Below are 22,246 nucleotides of genomic sequence, written 5' to 3'. Positions count from 1 at the left end.
GAGCTCATAACATTACATACTCATCTAATCAAATGATCCATGTTGTTCTCTTTCTACAGGAGCTACCACCAAGGCCCCCCCCTTAGCAGAAAACAACACTGGTAGGAACCTTTACCTTCAATTCAGCGCTGTTAAATCATTCCCGTGTACACGTTTTACAACTCATAACCGATCTGATATTTCCCAGGTGGCTGCAGGTGAAATATAACTGGTGATGTGTCTGGCACCTTGACATCATCACATAAACACTGACCCCTTTGTGTATAAAAGAAAAATGAAATGTAAAATCATATGAACTCTTTAATCACCCATTTAAGCCGAAACATCAAAAACATTCCTTGAAGAGTTTGCACTAATTTCCACTTTATATTCTGGCTAGACGTCTAGACATGTTTTTTCTTCTCATAAAATGACAGCATCAATGTCCTGGTTGATTTGAGGGTGACTGTTGAGTCAGAGTTCAGGCAGTGTTCGGTTTCTTCCTGAACTTTGCCGAGCTGCCTCTCTCCATCAGGCGTGAAGTTAATTAGCTGTGAAGGAGGCGTTCATCACCCACTGCAGCGCTCTCTTATTTCCGAGCCCTCTGGAGGCCGGTACGCACAAACATGCATACTTACCCCAATAAACAAATCGCTCGTGATTGGCGGCCAGCTGGTGGCAGCTTCAGAAGTCAGAATCTGACCTGGTCAGGTTGAATCTGATTTACTCAGTCTATGTGACTTGAATAGTGACTAATTCTTTCTTTAGCACTGACTACAGACAACTGGTAGGAGTCAGGAATCAAACATGAAGTAAATTCATGACAAATGTATGTAGCTGAGGAGAACATCTAGGAGAAACACAACTAAACCCTGCATTTACACTAGCAGGCAACAAGCGGTTAATGTTACTCATGGTTTGTTGTGTAGGCAGCGGCTTGAGAGCTAACATTAAGCCGGAAATGCTTGCGGCCAGAGTGTTTAAACTAAACTAAAGCATATTCTTCTTTCTTGTAGTCCTTATTTTGGTACAACCACTGCAGCCATAAACGACTGCCTGACATAACAACGACACAAAGAAAACTGACATAAGGTTAGTAATAATCTAGGCTTAACAAAGAAGGCTTAGTAATACCAATTGTAAATATAGTATATAATATACATTTACATTTTGGCATTTAGCAGAAGCTTTTATCCAAAGTGATTTACAGTACTGGGACAGTATACAGTCCAAGCAATTGAGGGTTAAGGGCCTTGCTTAAGGACCCAACAGTGGCAACCTGGCAGCCTTCTGCTTACTTAGTCCAGTACCTTAACATCTAGGTTACAATCTGATATACTGATATACAAATCTAAACACAAAGGCTCTGTGGCCTCCAGCGTGGGTAACAGACCCAGCCATACCGGCCTGGTGACCAACTGTGTTTTTATTTGTACCTTTAAAAAAGTAAATACCCCCTTTCTGATCCCCTTTATTATTGCGTATGTGTCAAACTGAAGGATTTCAGATAACCAGTGGAGGCAGTTATTTGTATAAGAGTAATATGGGTTTAATTACTTTCATAACCATGCACATGAATTCTGTTCTTTAACCTACTTAATTTCTTTTTCTTTCACAGGACAATAACTGCAGCCATTGTTCACATTTTAAATCACTCATATTCTGGATTATCACACAGTGGGTGTAAGAATAATCTACTTACATCAGCCCCAATGTCCCAAATTAAATATTCATTAGGGGGAACCCTAAAACACTGTCATCCCTGTGGAACATTATTAAATCTGGTTGCACATTTTAATACATGAGCAAGTAAGTAAATCAGGGCATATGTGTTTGTGATCCTTAATATCCTCCAAGCTGTCAAATGAAATATCTAGAATTTGGACTTGCTTTGGATTTGCGTCCAGATGCATTGATTTAAACTCTTTCAGCTTATGTGATGGCATGATGAGGGCAGTTGTAGCCTAGCAGTTAAGGTGCTGGACTAGTAATCAAAAGATGGCTGGTTCAAGCCCCACCATTGCCAGGTTGAGCGAGGCCCTTAACCTTCAATTGCTTTGACAATATACTGTCATAGCAGTTCATCAGACATGCAACCACACCATGTCACCAGTTCAATAGTCACACATGGTGTTTTGCAACAATTTGCAACCCTCTTCTACTTCATCTATCTACACCAAATGGTACTGTTCCGAGGCCAGGAAGATAGTGAAGGACCCCAGCCATCACAATAATGGACTCTGCGGACAGAGATGAGGAGGACCTTCTTCCCACGGGCTATTCAGGCCCTCAACCAGAATAGCGAGTAAGAGCACCCACTTCCAATACAGTATATTCCAATGTATATGTATGGATGTGTATATATATGAGTATGAGTGCATGTAAGTGCACGTGTAGATGTATGTGTGCATACAAATATGTATGGACATATACTGTACATGTAGTAATATTTCAACAAAATTGCACAACACTGGTTTGCACTTTACACTGTATGCACACTGCATTCACTTTAAGCTTACATTAATTATATCACGTATGACCTGTATGTGACAAATACACTTTGAACTTGATGCCTCTTGTTGCCCCTATCCATGTATGGAAGGGATAGATGGAATCTTGGATGGGGTTGTGTACTAGATCGATTTCTTTGCAGTGGCAGCACATATTGAACTTTGGTCCCATGGGAAGAATAGAAGTCCTAGTTTAAACATACCACAGCATACCAAGTGGTGTCATGTCAAGGCTTTACTGTAATTTAAGGTGTACCATCAGCACCTTTATTATTGCTGCCCAACCTAACAGATTCCTGACCTGAAATTGTGGCTTTGCTAGCAGGGATTGCTTCTCTTCTCAACCTTTTTGTTCTTACTCTACTGGAAATACAATGCAGATATTTGTGCTGAGCTGTGCACGATTTTGCTCTGTTCAAGCCCTGAGACAAATATGGTAGGAATTAAGGTTTTACAGGCTGCTGACAAGATAAATCGGGACTGAAAATGTGGTTCTGAAAAATGTACAGCTCTCCACAATTCTCAAGCGGTAATTCTCTAAAGAGTATGTGAAGTACTTCACATTAATCATTTCCTCATAACACAATAAGCTTTTTTGTCTGTTTTCTTACACTATTATCATTTTAATGAACTGGATCACTTTTACTAACATTCATCATCGTGCACATTGTGTTATATAAAAGACTGGTTCAGACAATCATAACCTGTCAATGTAGTAATGTAGTAAATCAAGGAGCTTATAAGGAGTAAAGCCACACTTCAATTAGAGAACTGCATTAATCCTTTTTGAAGTTCTGTGATTTAAATATTAAATGCTTTGTGGTGGGATGTTAAAGCATTTTTTCAAAAGAAAAAACAGTTCTTTAAGGAATCTATTTCACAAAGGACGTTTTGCTGCAAAACTTCCTTTAATTTTTTTATATAGCAGAATACACAGGCTGTCCTCACACTGACCAGCCCCCCCCACAGACACACAAAAACTCAAAGATCCATCCAACTTTTTCCTGCACTTGACTGTACATTACATACAACGCACACACACACACACACACACACCTCCTTGTTTCTACACACATTGTCCATTTTATCAGCTCCACTTACCATATAGGAGCACTTTGTAGTTCTACAATTACTGACTGTAGTCCATCTATTTCTCTGCATGCTTTGTTAGCCCCCTTTCATGCTGTTCTTCAATGGTCAGGACCCCCCCAGGACCACTACAGAGCAAATATTATTTAGGTGGTGGATCATTCTCAGCACTGCACTGACACTGACATGGTGGTGGTGTGTTAGTGTGTGTTGTGCTGGTATGAGTGGATCAGACACAGCATTGCTTCTGGAGTTTTTAAATACCGTGTCCACTCACTGTCCACTCTATTAGACCCTCCTACCTAGTTGGTTCACCTTGTACATGTAAAGTCAGAGACGATCGCTCATCTATTGCTACTGTTTAAATCGGTCATCTTCTAGACCTTCATCAGTGGTCACAGGACGCTGCCCACGGGGCGCTGTTGGCTGGACATTTTAGGTTGGTGGAATATTCCCAGTCCAGCAGTGACAGTGAGGTGTTTAAAAACTCCAGCAGCGCTGCTGTGTCTGATCCACTCATACCAGCACAACACACACTAACACACCACCACCATGTCAGTGTCACTGCAGTGCTGAGAATGATCCACCACCTAAACAATACCTGCTCTGTGGTGGTCCTGTGGGGGTCCTGACCATTGAAGAACAGCATGAAAGGGGGCACACAAAGCATGTAGAGAAACAGATCGACTACAGTCAGTAATTGTAGAACTACAAAGTGCTTCTATATGGTAAGTGGAGCTGATAAAATGGGCAGTGAGTGTAGAAACAAGGAGGTGGTTTTAATGTTATTGCTGATTGGTGTATATCTTACTGTAACTGTATGTACTCTTTGCTGGATCTGCTGTAACACCCAAATCAATATCGAATCTTATCTTATGTTGTCTTATCTTAAAGCTCCACTTCTCTTTTCTTAACTAACCAGTGAAGAATGTGACATCAAATCACACATGAAGTTGGTGTAAAGAACTTTAGACTTCATGCTTGTTCTAAGCGTATCCAATTTAGGCAGCTTAATCTGTAATCAATGTCTAATTACAGCCACAATCAGTTCATCTTAAGATATGGATTTTTATAATCCCCCTCAGTTTCACATCATCTAAAAACAAGCCGGCTGACGTACGTCCGGCGATGAGAAACGACTTTATTAGCACCATTCTGATTACTCACAGGAAGCTGCTTCTCCAGGCAGTTGTAGAAGTTCTTAGTCTGGTTTGGCTTGAGCTTCTTCAGGGGGATTCGGGTCTCGCCGATGAATTCGTTGTGGCGGAATTTGTCCTCGTCGCACACGGAAATCCTGCAGAGGTGTAGACAGTGGACAGAGAGGAATGATCAGGGCTTTGTAGTCTGAAAGAATCCATTAAAGCAACAAGGCAGTGACGCAGGGATGAAGATATAGGAATAAAATAATGTAATCAGTTGTGGCAGACGCTCAGGCTCATCACTCACAAAGGTGAGGCTTGATTTGTACCTAAACAACCAGCTGAGTCCCCTCTATTACATGCCAGCTAGCAGTTGGCAGGGGTATCTGTTCTTTTTCTCTGATGGAATCATTAGATGCAGTCCCTATTTTTTTGTGGGTGGAAAATAAAATGGCTAGTTTGGTGTCATAGGAGGTTTTGTAACGTCATTCAACTTTGTGGCATAGCCTTTCATTTCGTTTACTGCCTGTGATTATGAATAATTAAAGCTGGTAACTTCTCTGTGCAAATATAAATAGGTGCTAATTTATTTATTTATTGCGTTTTTTCCCAATTTTCCTCCCAATCCTGTCATATCCAATTACCCAAATGCATTACGTTTCCTCTTTACTGATGTTGATCTCCACCCCACGCCCTCTCCGACACATGTGCAGTAGCCGACTGCATCTTTTCACCTGCACGAGGCGAGTTCATATATGGATCAGCCTTGTGTACGGAGAGACACACCCTGATCAACGCATTATCCCTTGCAGGTGCAGGCGCCCTCAATCAGTCAGCCAATCGTGTTTCGTGTAGGCGCCCAGCAGAGCTTCAAACCAACAAGTTTGAAATGTCAGCAATGTCCAGAAATATATGGACACCCAATCATTAGCTTGTAGACAGAAAAAGTGCAAATTATTTAAAGCAGTTTGAGGAACAGAACGAATTCTACATGCACTCCTAAATATTATGCAAATTAATGCATTCATAATACTCAAAGCTTGTATGCCGAATCCATCCTGCCATGTCATTTTATGTGGCCCATTAGAGCGTACATATGTATGTAAAATCGTACATAATCTACACCTTCCATAATGCATGTCGATTTAGAGTGGTTTTCCAACAAGTGAAGTTGAGAAATATTTACAAATAATCCCAAAATGTTGAAGAACAGAAAAACTGAGGCAGGCTTTGCCATCTTTGCCAATCTCCTTTCGTCCTTGACGTCGACTACCACCTTCAGATGGAGTTAATAGAGATTAAAAGCAATACTGGCCTGAGATTAACGGATGAGGATGGTGTGTCATATGGCGTCTCAGGTTATTTAGGAATATGTTAAGGAGTAGTTACATTAACACAGTCTTACAGTTACAAGCGGCTCTACACCGTCTCATTCAGTCACAGAAAAAGTAGAGTTCATTAAAAAGAACCATTACGAATCAAATTGTTGCTACATCAGTGACACCTAATGTCCGGTCAAAGTGCCACCACAAGGAGTGGAGGAATACAGAGAGCATAGCATGTTCCTCTGTTTGTGTTGATACTCTGGTAAAAAGAAGCAGCACACGTGACCAAACAGGCGTCTGCTAACCTGCCACTAATTCTTAGCCAGTGTGTGTCATACAGGATGCATACTGGATGCATCCAAGTTGGGAGTAAAAACGTGGGAAAGACCTCAAACCTGTTAAACCAGCTGGAATATACTGAACTGAATTCCAAGAAGCCTTTCCATGAGAGTGAATGCTGTTCAGGTTTAGGTGGCCCCAAACAGACGGCGCTCGTCTTGCACCGACAGGCTGCGACTTTCATATAATTACGCCTCCAGAGACGGTTTATTACGGGAAAAGACTAAACAACTGCTTCCTCCACGTCTCCTGCCATTGCAGTACTGATCAAAGTAGAAAAAAACGGAGCCCGCTGCTGTAAAACTCACTAATGAATCTCTGAGTCTCTTAGTTCACACCAGTAAATATTACACCGCCCAACGGAACATCTAGTACCAGATAGCACAAAGATGTTCTGAGCGACTGGTTGAGATTTCAAATCTGGATGGGTTGTGATTCATGGCACTGTCTGTGCTGGCTGCAGAAAATGACAGATGGTTCCACAGAGTTCCTGTAAAACAGTGACGGGAAGCTCGACGAATCTCAACTTTCGCCAAATACTGTATGATCGAACTTGGTCTGATTTAACCGGAACTACATGTAGAATTCTAACATTTAGATTCCGTTTATTTATTTGATTTTGCTTTATGGCGGGAGTCAGTGTCAAATCATCGACTTTGAAATGAAAACTTTTAATAATGATGCACGGCGTACAAAACATTTTCCCTCAGCCATAACATTAAAACCACCTCCTTGTTTCTACACTCACTGTCCATTTTATCAGCTCCACTTACCATATAGAAGCACTTTGTAGTTCTACAATTACTGACTGTAGTTACAATTACTGACTCTCCAAGGACCACTACAGCGCAGGTATTATTTGGGTGGTGGATCATTCTCAGCACTGCAGTGACACTGACATGGTGGTGGTGTGTTAGTGTGTGTTGTGCTGGTATGAGTGCTGATGGAGTTTTTAAACACCTCACTGTCACAGCTGGACCGAGAATAGTCCAGCAACCAAAAATATCCAGCCAACAGCGCCCCGTGGGCAGCGTCCTGTGACCACTGATGAAGGTCTAGAAGATGACCGACTCAAACAGCAGCAACAAATGAACAGACGATCGTCTCTGACTTTACGTCTACAAGGTGGAGTGTAGTAAGTAGGAGTGGACAGTGAGTGGACATCTCCAGCAGCGCTGCTGTGTCTGATCCACTCATACCAGCACAACACACACTAACACACCACCACCATGTCAGTGTCAGTGCAGTGCTGAGAATGATCCACCACCCGAATAATACCTGCTCTGTGGTGGTCCTGGGGGAGTCCTGATAAGTGAAGAACAGGGTGAAAGCAGGCTAAAAAAAGTATGCAGAGAAACATATGGCCTACAGTCAGTAATTGTAGAACTACAAAGTGCTTCTATATGGTAAGTGGAGCTGATAAAATGGACAGTGAGTGTAGAAACAAGGAGGTGGTTGATCAGTGTATGTTTATATTAAAATATTTGGTAGCTAATCTGCTAGCACACCAGCGTTCAAATCTCGGCTCTAGCAGGCACAGTTGGTTAATGCCTGCAGCATACAAAATTGGCCTCCAGTCTGCTGGGTGGGAAAGACCAGAGTAAGAGGCGGGGTTATGAACGCTGTGTAAGGACCTTGGTTGCCCATGGCGCCTGTACAGAAAGTGTAGGAGCACAGAGATCGGGGCGTGGCTCTCTGTACGTAAAGCCGAGAATAAGAAGAGATAGGTGGACCTCACACACGCCCTTCTTGGACGCCGTTGGAGATCCCAGTAGCGGATTGGCTCTGCTAAACTGGGAAAAAAAGAGGGAAAATGCATAAAAAGATAAGCCCAGCCGTATGTTTTCTTTTACCTCTTTGATTTTTGCAAGGCACAGGAACATTTTACTGTAACACGTCTCAGTAAATTGGATCTAATGGCTCCCCTGATATGTACGAGTCTGTATGAGTGTGTGGGTGTATGGAGGACTTGATATTATATTTGGCTGTATACATCCTCAAGGTCCTATACAATGTATAAACTCTCAGTCTTACAAAACGTCCCCTTAGGTTGCAGCAATACAAGTCAGGTCGGTTGTGAATAGCACGTAATGAATAGCAGTTTTCTCTTGGATTTACTCCGGTATGGGGATTTTTACCTCTGCACCAGGAGGAAATGAGTTCTTTTCACTTCTACAGAGTTATAGAGTAAATGAAATTGCACGCAGGGTTATGACTGACGGACCAAAAAATACGACATCAAAAATGAGAAACAAACACATGCCACGCTGGATGAGGACTGCAATTTCAGTGCCCTCAAAATATTATCAAACTCATGATTGCGCAGTGAATGTTTTTTATTTCATTTACATATTTTATGTAACGAAAATGTGGAACGTCTGGCTTCCCTGGATCACTGGGTGCAGTGCAGTAACACGCCAAATCATCACAGGGTTGGTAATGGCCAATGGAATTGCTGGGGATTCGAACACTGGATCCCAACCGCAGAGATTTTAAATTTATTAAAAGATACAGTTTGTAAATACTAGAGTATTTAGAATCCAGATTTTAAAATTAGTTTGGGCAAGAAGGTCCTGGGCTTGATTGCCAGGTGTAGCGATCCAGGTCTTTTCTGTGTGGAGTTTGGATGTTCTCCCCAGTCTATGTAGGTTTTCTCCGGGAGCTCCGGTTTCCCTCCACAGTCCAAAGACGTACAAGTGAGGTAAATTGGAGATACAAAATTGTCCATGACTGTGTTTGACATTAAAGACTTAAACTGATGAATCTTGTGTAACCAGTGATGACCTGTCCTGTCATGAATGTAACCAAAGTGTGTAAAACATGACAACTAGAGTATCAGGTAAAAATAGTGACCAATACAAAACCGCAATCCTTAACCTTTGTCAAATACTACAATACTATATTTAACCTTACTATTAATGTACAACGAAGAGACTGAATTCTGATTGGTGAATTGATAAATCCTCAGCTGTTCCTTGAGGATTCCACTATTCTTTTTTTATTTACAAAAATCACTGTACTTTTGTACTCTCAATTAATTACGTTCCAGCGTGATACCACCCGTCATCGCTGGCATTTAAGACGTGCGTTTAGGGAAGCTGCATGAGGTCTAATGGGGAAGCCTGACTACTCTTAAGAGGGGTTTAGTTAGCTGTTCATTATCAAGCCAATGCTAAGTAGTGCAAGTGCGACGTGAGTCAGAGCTCCATCACACTTAACACCACATGACTAATTAACACTGAGGATAATGCTAGAAAATTACATGGGATACGTGGTGGGAGGTAGAAGATTAACCACTCAACCGTCCAGACATGGTAAAAAACTACCATCATTTATTATTGATTTAAATAAAAACCTGTATCAAACAACTAAAAACATGCCAGACTGAGCAACAGGTGATTGTGGGCCAAGCGAGAGCTCTATTCGAGAGAGATGACGAATAATGAGGACAAATGAGTCCGAGTATAAAAGATTCCCTCAGAGAATGGGAAACATTTTGATGCTAGACAGATGGCCGAAGCACCTATTTGTGCATATCTCATCTCCTGCCAGCGAACAGTCTCAGTGAAACATCTTCAAACGTCTCTGAATTCTCCCTCAGGAAATGTGCAAAGAGAGATTTCTCTCACCGGACTCATTAAGCTGCAAACTATTTATTAATTACACTTTTTTTTTTATAGATGGGAGGGTTCCAGAACCTTTCCAAAGAAAATCTGAGCCTTAAATGCATTCCAACTTCCATATAACTGCTGTAAAAAAAAATGCCCCATGTGGTAAAACATCATCGAAGTGAGAATATGAGACAAATCTGCATTTGTGTGGAATAACAATCAAATCCAGTCTAAAAGCTCCACATGTATCTGTGTTTATCTGGATTTTCCTCACTGTTTCACTTTTAAACTTGTGTTACAGCTCGAGGTTCTGAGAAATTTTAAGAATCAGAATCGGCTTTTCCGAGAGTGTAAAACGCTTATCGTGAAATTAAAAAAAAGCTTAACGTGACTTAGTGTATTAAAAGAACGACACATGAGCACTAAACTAATTAATTATTACTGCTCATAAGTTTTCTCCCCTTTTTAACGCGTCCAATTGCCCGAATGCGTCATGCTCTTTCTCCACCAATGCCGATCCCTGCTCTGATTGAGGAGAACGAAGCTAACCCATGCCCCCTCCGACACGTTGGCAGCAGCCGTATGCATCTTATCACCTACACTTTGACGAGTGCGGTGCAGCTCAGCACTGTGTACGGAGAGACACACCCTGACAGCACTCTTTTCCCGTCTCAGGCGGCAGGCGCCATCAATCAGCCAGCAGAGGTCGTAATTGCATTAGTTATGAGAGAGAGACCCTATCCGGCTTAATCCCACCCATATCTGAACAACAGGCCAATCGTTGTTCATGTGGTTGCTCAGCCCAGCCGGCAGGCAGAGTCGAGACTTGATATGATGTATTAAGATAAGATAACACTTTATTGATCCCGAAGGAAATTGCAGATTTCGAGATCCCAGCTCTGGTTCCAGCGTGTGTTTGTACTGCCTGAGTCGCTTTTACTGCGTCATATCAAACAGTTTGACTCATTGGAGGTGCTTTGAAAAGGTCAGTGACAAACTGGGTCTAGTTCAATCAGTTTTGTAGCACTTTGACAAACAACGGCACATCCGGTGCTTCTCATGTGAATGTGCCCTTAAAGGCATTAGTGCCAAATAATGCCTTGAGCAAGAACCTGAACCCTCAATGGCTTGAAATGAATTCAGTCCCTACTGTAAGTCGCTTTGACTAAAAGGGAGAAAGAAAACATTTTATTCCCTAAACAGATCCAAACAGGCTGAGTTCAGAGCCCGAGAGCAGGAGCTCCAAGGCCAGTCAAGCTGCAGGAATAAAAGTGCAACCTTGAGTTATGAGTGGAGGAATGAAAGCGTCTCAGAAACGCCACATCGCAGACTGATGATTTGTCATTGTTTGGCGCTTATTTGCATGAAGGGCAAGCGCCCGTCCTCCATAGGAGAACCTGTGAAGGAGGTTTTGTGTTTCCATGGAAACTGGCACAGACGGGCCTAAAGAAAAGCCGTGGTGAATCATCAGGTGGGTCCTCGCAGATCGATACACATGCTACCTGTGCATACAGACACATGCATGGCTGGGCAGTGGCAGAACACACGTATATAGAATACAGTAGTTATATTTAATCCAAAATACATTTTAAAAGCACATTTAAAGAAAATACTTTTAAATACTTTCTGCTTCACAATTAGTTTTTGCATTTTACCGCAATTTTCCTCCCAATCTAGTCGTATCCAATTACCCGATCGCATTTCGCTTCCTCTCTATTTATGTTGACCTTCACTCCTCACGAGTGTTTAACACACGACATAAGTTTGATTTTGTATTTTTTTATTTAAAATTTTTTTTTTTTTTATTTTAATTACAGTTAATTAAATTTTATTGTAATTTTAATACATTACATTTCACTTTAATTTTAATAAATTAAATGTTATGTTAATTTTAAAAAAATATTATTTTTTAAATTTTAATAAATTACATTTTATTTTTATATTAATAAATTACATTTAATTTTGATTTTAATAAATTACATTTTATTTTCATTTTAATAAATTACATTTAATTTTCATTTTAATAAATTACATTTTATTTTCATTTTAATAAATTAAATGTTATATTAATTTTAATAAATTATTATTTTTTTAATTTGAATAAATGACATGTTATTTTAATATTAATAAATTATTATTTTTTATTTTAATATATTAAAGTTTATTTAAAGTTTTTTAATTATTTAAACAGGCGAATACTGTAAAATGTAATAATGCTTTTCCAATGGTTGCCAGGTGCATTGCTTTCCTGTGGCACTGAGCCTCTTTCTAAATGTTCAAAACACTCTGGTTTGTCCTCTTTCCTCAGAAAGCACAGGAACAACTGTTAAGCTTTGAAGGTGTAGGTTTTTTTCCATTACCTTAGTGGTCATGACTCCACTATACACGCTGTACTATGTAAAAATAGAATTCATAACCCGGCTGCATAAGAAAACGTTTTTAAATGTCGGGGAAGTTAAAATGAAATCTAAAAGCCTGGTGTATAATGAGAACATCTGCCTTATTAATTAGGAAAACTCATTTAGTGCTCCACTGAAATTCTGCGTAATCTGTTCGGCTAAGATTACTCACGTCTTCAGTAGTTACAGAAATGGATTTAATAGTATATAATTTTTAATTAAAGACAAAATAAAAAGAAAATATAATGTGTATTTCTTTCCAAACATTTATTATTGAAAACGGCATATTTGGGTTGTTAGTAATGAGATGCGGGGTGTTATTAGCCTCAGAGGATGCTCTACATGGCCAAACATATTACAAAAGGGACGATGGGGTACTTGGGGCTCTCGAGTTCTCAGCTGTGCTACCAGCGGTTAACAAATGTAATTATCTGTGTCTGTGGGAGGGATGGTTGTGTATGGTTTCTTTTCATAGTTTCAACTACTGCTGTCTGGTTGAGGCAGAGCACCAGGAGTGAAGGCACCAATGGGGCATAGCATGAATCTCCGTACACAAGGAGTTTCCATCTGATTTGTGGAGTTTATGCTTATAATTGTGACTGAAAGTGAACCACCTGCCCATCTTCAGCCCTCTAGCAAAAGGACACATGTTTCTTTTTATCCTACTTAACTGCCAGATTCCCACTAGAGAGAAAAACACCCCCCATCATAATGTTGCCACCACCATGGCATAAACTCCCAAAAGAAGTTATACTAATCAGTTCTGTTCTGTTCTGTTCCATTTTTTAAACCATCTTCCTAATTTACTATTTTGCAATTCCCTATTGAATATTTCTTTGGCACACGCACCACACCCACCCCTCTTTTCACCCAATTTCCACCTCAATTTCTTTCAAAGTCCCTATAAATTTTTTTTAGCTGCATACGCCACCCCATCACCGGTGAATAAGGGCCACAGACTTGGACCCGTCCTCTTAGAAACAGCCAGTATGAGTGGCTAATATGTGGCAGTGTCTCCCCATCAAGCCCTACTGCACTACCATGCTCGACCAAGCTGGTCGCACCACTGAGACTCAAACTTGGGAGTTTAAACTCTCAAAGGAGCTCAAATTCTCAGCTGTGATTGGCTAGCCAGTACAGGATTTTACAAAGAAGTTCTCAGGGTGCTCTTTGTATTCCTTTAGCATTCATGTCAACACCTTAACCGGACAGGATGTCGAGTGACTGAACAGGCCGGTGGCACCTCTGAGACTAAGTTTGTGTCTCCATGATGGTGAGCTAGTGTTTAAGACTTCTGTGCGATCCGAGTCCCAGTGCAAGTACAGTTTCTTACCTCAGGGTTTTACCACAACCCAGGCAACACAAACAATGCATCAAAACTAAACACTTAATAAAATTTGGTGGCAATCTGGTCCTACTGTGGTTTACAAAGTGTAACGTAAAACCTCCACAATGGGGCGTTTGTGTACAAGTTCATTTCGTGTTCATGTGCTTGTTCAAATTTGTTTATTTAATTAATATTATTTTTCTCTGCACCCTTGCACCCCTGTCCTACCTGTTTATGCATTTTCTCCCCTTTTCCTCCCTTTTTAGCGCGTCCAATTGCCCGATTGCGTCACGCTTCCTCTCCACCAATGCCGATCCCCACTCCGATTGAGGAGAACGAAGCTAACCCACGCCCCCTCCGACACGTGGGCAGCGGCCGCATGCATCTCGTCACCTACACTTTGACGGGTGCAATGCGGATCAGCACTGTGTACGGAGAGACGCACCCTGACAGCACTCTTTCCCCGTATCTGTGCAGGCGCCATCAATCAGCAAGCAGAGGTCATAGTTGCATTAGTTATGAGAGAGTCCCTATCCGGCTTTTTTTTTATTATCCCACCCCTATCTGAACAACAGGCCAATCGTTGTTCATGTGGCCGCTCAGCCTAGCCGGCAGGCAGAGCTGGGACTCGATATGATGTATTCGAGACCCCAGCTCTGGTGTTCCAGCGTGTGTTTTTACCGCTGCGCCACCTGAGCGGCGCCAAAGTGATTCTTTTAACCACAGCTCGTAATTACGCCTCATCCTCTTTATCTTAGCATTTCAATGAGGCACCCGACAGGAAATAAACCCATTTCCCAATTCTCATTAGTGCTATGCTTAAAACAAACACACTACTAGAAGGCCACATGTGAAGAACATTTTCCACGCCTTGTTGATTTTAATGTAGATGAGGACGAGATGCTCCATGGCCTGCTTATCCTCCTGCTGGCAATCTTCACCCAGAGTAGTAAAAAAAAAACAATCTAGGAGGTTATTTAGTGAATGAAATCGCAGTTTGTCTATGATGCTTAAGTATATAAGAGATAAAAAAAACAACAACAGTGGCGGCTATTTTACACAGGCAAGAAGAGCAAACCATGACCAGGTTAAACGTTCTCCTCTTCACGTAACTGAGCATGTTCCTAAGTTCAGACTCACTTCATAAAGCACTTACGGACAATGTGAGTCAGTGAGTCAATGCCACCGGTGAGATGGGTCATCACGGCAAATAATAACAGCTGAACATGGCCACTGTATTACAGGGACTTCCCACTTCAGTTATAAGGACACACATTGTCTACTACAGTACAGAAATGTATGAGACATCTGAACTCTGAGGGTCTGTCTGAAAACCCAGTGATCTCTCTACATAGACGCATTTACGTCATCCTACACTCCCGAAAAGAGGGCGTGTCTAAATTCTTATATACCTTAAAATGCTGCCTACTGAGGTGCCTTAATTCTAAGTGATAATCTGACTGAACAACGAGGCAGCGTCTGATGCTTTCTTAGGCAATCCCAGCATTCAGTGCGGCTCAACTTTTCTCAAAAAAAAAAAAGACAAAGCGGACGAATGTGAAGCAACCAACAGAGTTCTTTTCGAATGTAAATAAATTCTCATTGATTTTCAATTTGTATAAAGGTGCACAAGTAATTCCATGCTAGTCAGTGACAATTTACCATTTTTGGTACAAGGAGGGAAACATTAGCTGGCATGCTATGGGTATGGCATGGGTTGTGCCACCTCAGCCCATTGGTTTGAATGTGTGTTAGCTTAGTAAACAAAAACTGCAGTAATGAAATCAGCATAATCGCTGTCGAAGTAGTGCGTCTAAATAATCTGCCTTATGAGTTATCGTCTCTACTGAGGCAGCTCACTAGGTTTTCGGACAGATCGTGAGAAGACAAGCAAGCCCTCTTTTCCAGGCTAACTTCACTATACAGTACATGTAAAGGTGCACTCACCAGTACCATTACTCAGTATACCAATATTGTATGCACTCTTGAGAGATATAAGCTGTACCCATTATATTGAAGTACTTTTGGGTATACACTGACTAACCATAGGTAATCTGTTGCTCTTTACCCCCCTACATAAACAAAATGGCCATTCAAAGCTCTTCATGATGACAAGGGTTAGTGGTATTGGGTGATAGTGATTAAAGCTGGTACAGAAATGATCGTCAACAGCTTGGGAGATGTGAATACTGTGAATACCTCAGTTGTTTTTTTGGGAACTGTTCTTGCATTGTGGGTAGAGCTTTGGGTGATCAATTGGAAGACTGTCCACTATGCAGCTACTGTTGGGTCCTTGAGCAAGGTCCTTAATCCTCTCTGCTCCAGGGGTGACTTACATAAACTAAAAAGTAATATAACTATATAACAGCAAACTAATGAACCTTCTAAGCCTAAGTGTATTTTAAAGACTCGTTAGGCAGGTTAAGGACTGTCATTAAGAAGTGCTGTTCGATGACCAGAACCCAGAGCGTAATAAATACTCTAAACCCTGTGCTAACACTCAACGACCATTGGGTTTCTCTAGGCAGCTGACCAATTATGTGAAACTGAAGCGTATCGATTCCCACAAAGCTATAAAAAGTTATTAAATCATTTTTAGATGTCATTTCCACACGTCGTTAAGTTACATCAATTAGGGCTAAATGTAAAAGTCAATGCAAGACCTGGAAAGCCAAGAAATACTAGTTTAAATCCTAACACATTGAAATACGAATTTTCATCAGTATAAAAAACAACTAAAACAAACAGATTAAACACCATGATAAGCACTTGCATCATGAACAGCATGGTGATGGATGTGGAGCTCAAGATTACGCAACGGATAAGCTCAGCATCTCTGGCGTGTATCAGTGGCTAATGGATGCTTCATGCACACAATCCTGATTCATTAAAAGAGGATTAACCCAGATGCCTGAACAGACAAATCCTGTCTTTTTCTGATCTGTGCGCTGGTTCTGAAAATACACGAACAAAAAGCTAAGAAAAAATATGCACAATTTAATGCCTGGTTGTCGGTCAAGTTGCCAAGTGAATATTTGTGTTATATATTTAAAAGAATTCAACAAATACAGTATGTTTCATATAGAGTTATTTCTGATCAGTATTTTAATTATTTATTAGGATTTTAACGTCATGTTTTACATACCGGAACCGGGACCCTAATGATGAATGGTGAACCATAACAGGCTAGATTAGATGTGAAAGTAAAAAGTCGGTGATGGATGGTGAGGGAGTGAGCAGGTACCTGAGGGTTTTACGGACCATGTCCTCATCGGTGATGCCGTAGTAGGTCAGCGTCTCGCTCCACACGGGGTTGAGGGTGTTGCGCAAGGTCTTGGTACGGAGTTTATTGGCCTAAAAAAACATCACATGGATTAATGTGTACATGCAGCAAACAAGGGCCTTCCCTAAACGATTGCTAAAAATTTCAAAGCACTGTCTGAAAACCTAGTGAGCTGCCTCGCTGCCTAGCGTCTAATCTGGCACCACAGAATACTGGGTTTTTCAGGCCGAACCGTGACATCATCTGTGGGCGTGTTAAGTGTAGAGGTTTGGGTGCTTGTCTCGTATGGAGCTTGTCGCTGCATTTTTATCTTTTAACGTTCACCTGGTTAAATTTTAAGCCAGTTTGCCGCTGATACTTTCAAAGCGCCTTAAAAAAGATGAAGTGTGTGATATGACGTGGTAAAAGTGACCCAGACAGAACGAAAAACACTTAACGTGAAAAATAAAGCGTAACGCTTGTTGTACTAAAACAATGGCCGATAAATTTGGGTAGTATAGAGCGTTTATAACCAGTACAAAGCTCTTATAACCAGTACAGAGCTCTTATAACCAGTACAGAGCGTTTATAACCAGTACAGAGTCAGGGCGCATCATCCAGCTTTAAGAGGCCACAGATATTAGGGAACCGTCTCCGTAAAAGGGTGAACATGGTCTTCAACAATGCTTAGGTGGTAGCTCCGTATCAGAGTAACATCCACATGGATGGCAGGACCCGAGGTTTCCCAGCAGAACGTCCACAGGAGCTCGTCTGTTGGATCGGACCACACGGGCCAGCCTTCGTTCCCCACGTGCATCGGTGAGCCTTGGCGCTCATGACCCTGTCGCTGGTTTACCACTGTTCCTTCCTTGGAGCACTTTTGATAGATACTGACCCCTGCAGACCAAGATCCAAAAACGCATCAATTTTTCTGCTTCTAGCATCAACTTTGAGGATAAAATGTTCGCGTGCTGCCTAATATACCCCCCTTCCCCACTAAGAGGTGCTGTGATGAAGAGATAATCAGTGTTATTCACTTCAGCTGTCAGTGGTCATAATGTTATGCCTGGTCGGTGTGTGTGTGTGTGTACATGTATATGGTAATAGAATAGATTGCCTTTATTTGTCATATATACATTTACAGGTGTACAGTATTCCAGCTGTTATGCCCCTGGAGTAAACAGGGTTAAAGGTCTTGCTAAAAGGCAGAACTGGGATTTGAACCCTCAATCTTTCGGGTTATAGCCCAAAGCTCCTCCCACTAGGCTCCCACTGTCCCCACTCTACACCAGAGGTTAAATATACTGAGAGCAGCAGTGATGATGATCAGCACCACTCTCAGCTACATGCACACATTGTGACATCATCATGATGACATCACCACACTCCGAACCTCTGGTATAAATAGCTGCGTTTCATGTGTTTGTGCTCATTTGATCTGAGACACCGAGACAGTAAGCAGCATAAAGATGTTCTTCTGTTGGACTTTGCCATCTGACGAAGACGAGCCGCACAGGCGGGTAAACGAACCGGAGAAGAAAGTAAAGAAGAGAAAATGGTGGCAGAGACGCCGGAAAGTAGAGATGCACGACGGGGAGGATGAGAAGGGAAACGGGGTAAAGGGTGAAGAGATGGGGCAAGGAGTGGAGCAGAAGGTTTTAGAGGACCAGGCAGACCAAATACCAAAGATGGAAAAGCAGGTGGTTCTGGGGAAAAACAAACCTGAGAAGAAAGTAAAGAAGAGGAAATGGTGGCAGAGACGCCAGAAAGTAGAGATGCAGGTGGCCCCACAGGACCTGGTGGAAGAACCAGAGCAGGTCGTCCTAAAGGACCAGAGGAGGAAACCGGTAAAGAAGGTGGTTCTGGTTTTTGAGATTGAGTTGAAGAAGTTAGAGAGGCAGGTGGACCCAGTGGAAAAACCAGACCAGGTCCTGAAGAAGGTAGAGATGCAGGTGGCCCCGCTGAACCTGGTGGAAGAACCAGAGCAGGTCATCCTAAAGGACCAGGGGAAGAAACAAGTAAAAAATAGGGTTCGTTTCATAGAGAATGAGATGAAAAAAATAGAGAGGCAGGTGGACCCAGTGGAAAAACCAGATCAGGTCATGAAGAAGGTAGAGAGGCAGATGGCCCAGTTGAACCTGGTGGAAGAACCAGAGCAGGTCATCCTAAAGGAACAGGTAAAAAATAGGGTTCGTTTTATAGAGAATGAGATGAAGAAGGCAGAGAGGCAGGTGGACCCAGTGGAAAAACCAGACCAGGTCATGAAGAAGGTAGAGAGGCGGATGGACCCAGTGGAAAAACCAGACCAGGTCATGAAGAATGCAGAGAGGCAGGTGGCCCTGCTGAACCTGGTGGAAGAACCAGAGCAGGTCATCCTAAAGGAACAGGTAAAAAATAGGGTTCGTTTCATAGAGAATGAGATGAAGGAGGCAGAGAGGCAGGTGGACCCAGTGGAAAAACCAGACCAGGTCATGAAGAAGGCAGAGAGGCAGGTGGCCCTGCTGAACCTGGTGGAAGAACCAGAGCAGGTCATCCTAAAGGAACAGGTAAAAAATAGGGTTAGTTTCATAGAGAATGAGATGAAGGCAGAGAGGCAGGTGGACCCAGTGGAAAAACCAGACCAGGTCATGAAGAAGGCAGAGAGGCAGATGGACCCAGTGGAAAAACCAGACCAGGTCATGAAGAATGCAGAGAGGCAGATGGCCCTGCTGAACCTGGTGGAAGAAGCAGAGCAGGTCATCCTAAAGGAACAGGTAAAAAATAGGGTTCGTTTCATAGAGAATGAGATGAAGGAGGCAGAGAGGCAGATGGACCCAGTGGAAAAACCAGACCAGGTCATGAAGAAGGCAGAGAGGCAGGTGGCCCTGCTGAACCTGGTGGAGGTAGTAAAGAACCAGATTGATGTAAAGAAGCCAAATTTAGAGGAGAAAATGGTCCTCAAAAACCTGGAGAGGATGGAGAACAAAAGGCTGGAGAAGCAGGTGCTTCAGATGGACCATATGACGAAGGTGGAAGAAGAGCAGCTGCAGGACGACGTTCCCCCCATCGTTGAAGCCCAACCTGGAGAGTCTGGGGCTCTGATGGAGATCGCGTGTGAAGATGAAGGTAGGGTTTAAATTCAGAAATACACGTTATACACGCTCGATGAAGTAACGCTGGAGTTTCCTTTAACACGTGTGCATGTCGGCTCTGTGTTGCTGTGTAGGCGTCCCGATGCCGAAGTCGAGGAGAACCAGCCTGAGAACCAAACGCCCAGAACCGGCTACAAGATCCTCAGAGGTTTTGTCATCGGCGCCGCTGTTGTGTTGACGGTCACTGTAGCTTCCCGTCGACTGTCCTCGTTCTTCAACGTCTGAATCTGTTGTGGTGACGATCCGGAGATCATCCAATCACGCGCCGACTTTTCCAACATCAAAATAACAATAAAGTGCCTTCATGAACATGTTGGTTGGTTTGATTTTGTGTACGTTGAGTATTGAGGGTGGACTGATGAAGATCCAATCGCTCTGATACCCCTTTTCCACCGACGCGGAACGGTTCCGGTTCTGGTTCGAGATAAAAGAGGTTCCAGACAGCGAACTACCTGGGCAGCTGCCTAAGCAGAGAGGATTCTAATAAGACATCGAACTCGTGAGGCAGATTATTTAGACGCACTACTTAGACAGCGATTATGTCACTTCAGTTTTCACATCCCTGTGTATTGGCGCTCTGTCCAGTTTATTCCTGCCCTGCACCCAGAGTTTCCCAATGGAAGCGGGCGCGCAGCAGCCCTGACCCAGATCAAAATGTTAAGGTAATAGATATAATCTCTCCTGAGTAAAACCTGATGTGAAACACCTGCCCATTGATTCCATCGCCACATTTACAGACGACCTGCGTGTCAACATCCTCCTGAAATCCATTAGTTAATAACCCTGTGAAGGAGATTCCAGCAGCGCTGTAGGTCACGTTATCTATCCAGCTGCGGAGAACAGCGCTGGGAGTTGCGGGACGCCTGGCGCTAAGTGGATTGCTGGCAAGCCAAGTGGAACAATATGACAAGACAGTAAACAAAAAAAAAATAGACAAGAATTATAATAATAGGACTTAATAATCTGAGTAATGAATAGAGCGGGGTCAGCGACAACAACAGCAAGAACAAAAAATCCTTGATTAGAGCGTTAGAGGTGAGACCCTTGATTTAAAGAACTAAAGAAGTTAACAAATCCATTATTTTATAAGACAAATTCAAATATATGCTCATTAAAAATGAGGCAACACTTTGAGAAAGGGTCTTTTCAGTTCCAGGATGAAGCCAGGTTCATAAACACATGGTTAGACTAGTGTGGTAAGGAGGTAGTGCATAGTACAGTGTCTGGCAGAGCCTTGACCTCAACACCACTGATCACGTTCAAGATGAATTGGAATGTCAACAGTAAACCACGTCCAACAAATCTATTTAAAAGGCTCGAGTGGAAACCCAGCTAATGACATCCTCTGTCCCGGCAGCTACAAAGACGCACGTGGCGCATCGCATTTCATTACGAGCTGCATTTTAATGCTATAACGCCGGTCCTCAGTCGGGTATTACAGAACACGCTTGTATATTTGTGTATCGCTCACTGTAGTGACTGTTGATTCATGCACTCAGGAAGGTGTTTTAATTAGGGTGGGCTGCCAATGGAATATAAAAGTGTGAATGAGACACAGCCTGGCAGAAAGGTAACTATCTCCTACGTTTTATTCAAAGTGACTTACAATGGTGACTGATACTATGTAAGCACAGGAGGGTTAACAGCCTCGCTCAGGGAGCCAACACTGGCAACTTGCCCGAGGTGGGGCTTAAACCAGCGACCGTATAATTGCTAGTCTAGTACCTTAACAACTAAGCCACCGCTGCCCTGCCCTCCAGCCTACACATTGTTAAAGGGTAAAGCTTTTAATGCCCAAAATACACCAAGGAAAGGCAACAAGTAGAGCTAAAAAATGCTTAGTGTGCATCTAACTTTACTGTTAATAAGATTTGAATGCTTTAAGGTTCTTTACTCAAATAATTAAAGTACGTACTAGTGTATTTACTTTCCTTTAAAACAGATTTAAATCACTCGCTGTACCCGCTGTCGATGTAAAAACTTGAGAATCATTTTCCTTGTGTGGAGTCAAATCTCAAAATCTCAGAATCTCCAAAGCTTTCAAGTCAATTCTTAGTGTCTGGGATCAAGGAATTGATTCCCTGCTTTACTTTTCACACACACATTTGAAGAGAAGCAAAACCGATGCTGGATGA

At 42.2% G+C, this 22,246-nt stretch overlaps 2 protein-coding genes across 3 annotated transcripts in view; one reads left to right on the top strand and one right to left on the bottom strand.

Annotated features, from left to right (window-relative positions):
- Nucleotides 1-22,246, bottom strand: part of doc2b (double C2-like domains, beta) — a 132,719-nt gene that overhangs the window by 5,507 nt on the left and 104,966 nt on the right. For both annotated transcript variants that reach the window (XM_062988546.1, XM_062988547.1), the window contains 2 exons: nucleotides 16,963-17,072; nucleotides 4,746-4,872 (listed from right to left, as the gene is read on the bottom strand). In XM_062988546.1, the coding sequence (XP_062844616.1) occupies nucleotides 4,746-4,872; nucleotides 16,963-17,072 (237 nt within the window). The remainder of the gene's footprint in view (nucleotides 1-4,745; nucleotides 4,873-16,962; nucleotides 17,073-22,246) is intronic.
- LOC134303387 (centrosomal protein of 128 kDa-like) lies at nucleotides 18,430-20,420 on the top strand. The gene is made up of 2 exons (XM_062988785.1): nucleotides 18,430-20,085; nucleotides 20,186-20,420. Exons 1-2 carry the CDS (start codon nucleotides 18,450-18,452, stop codon nucleotides 20,287-20,289), a joined length of 1,740 nt encoding a protein of 579 aa, XP_062844855.1. The 5' UTR covers nucleotides 18,430-18,449; the 3' UTR covers nucleotides 20,290-20,420.

Source organism: Trichomycterus rosablanca, chromosome 26 (genome assembly GCF_030014385.1).
Source record: "Trichomycterus rosablanca isolate fTriRos1 chromosome 26, fTriRos1.hap1, whole genome shotgun sequence".
In the NCBI taxonomy this organism is placed as follows: Eukaryota; Metazoa; Chordata; class Actinopteri; order Siluriformes; family Trichomycteridae; genus Trichomycterus; species Trichomycterus rosablanca.
This window is presented reverse-complemented; position numbering and strand designations above follow the sequence as displayed.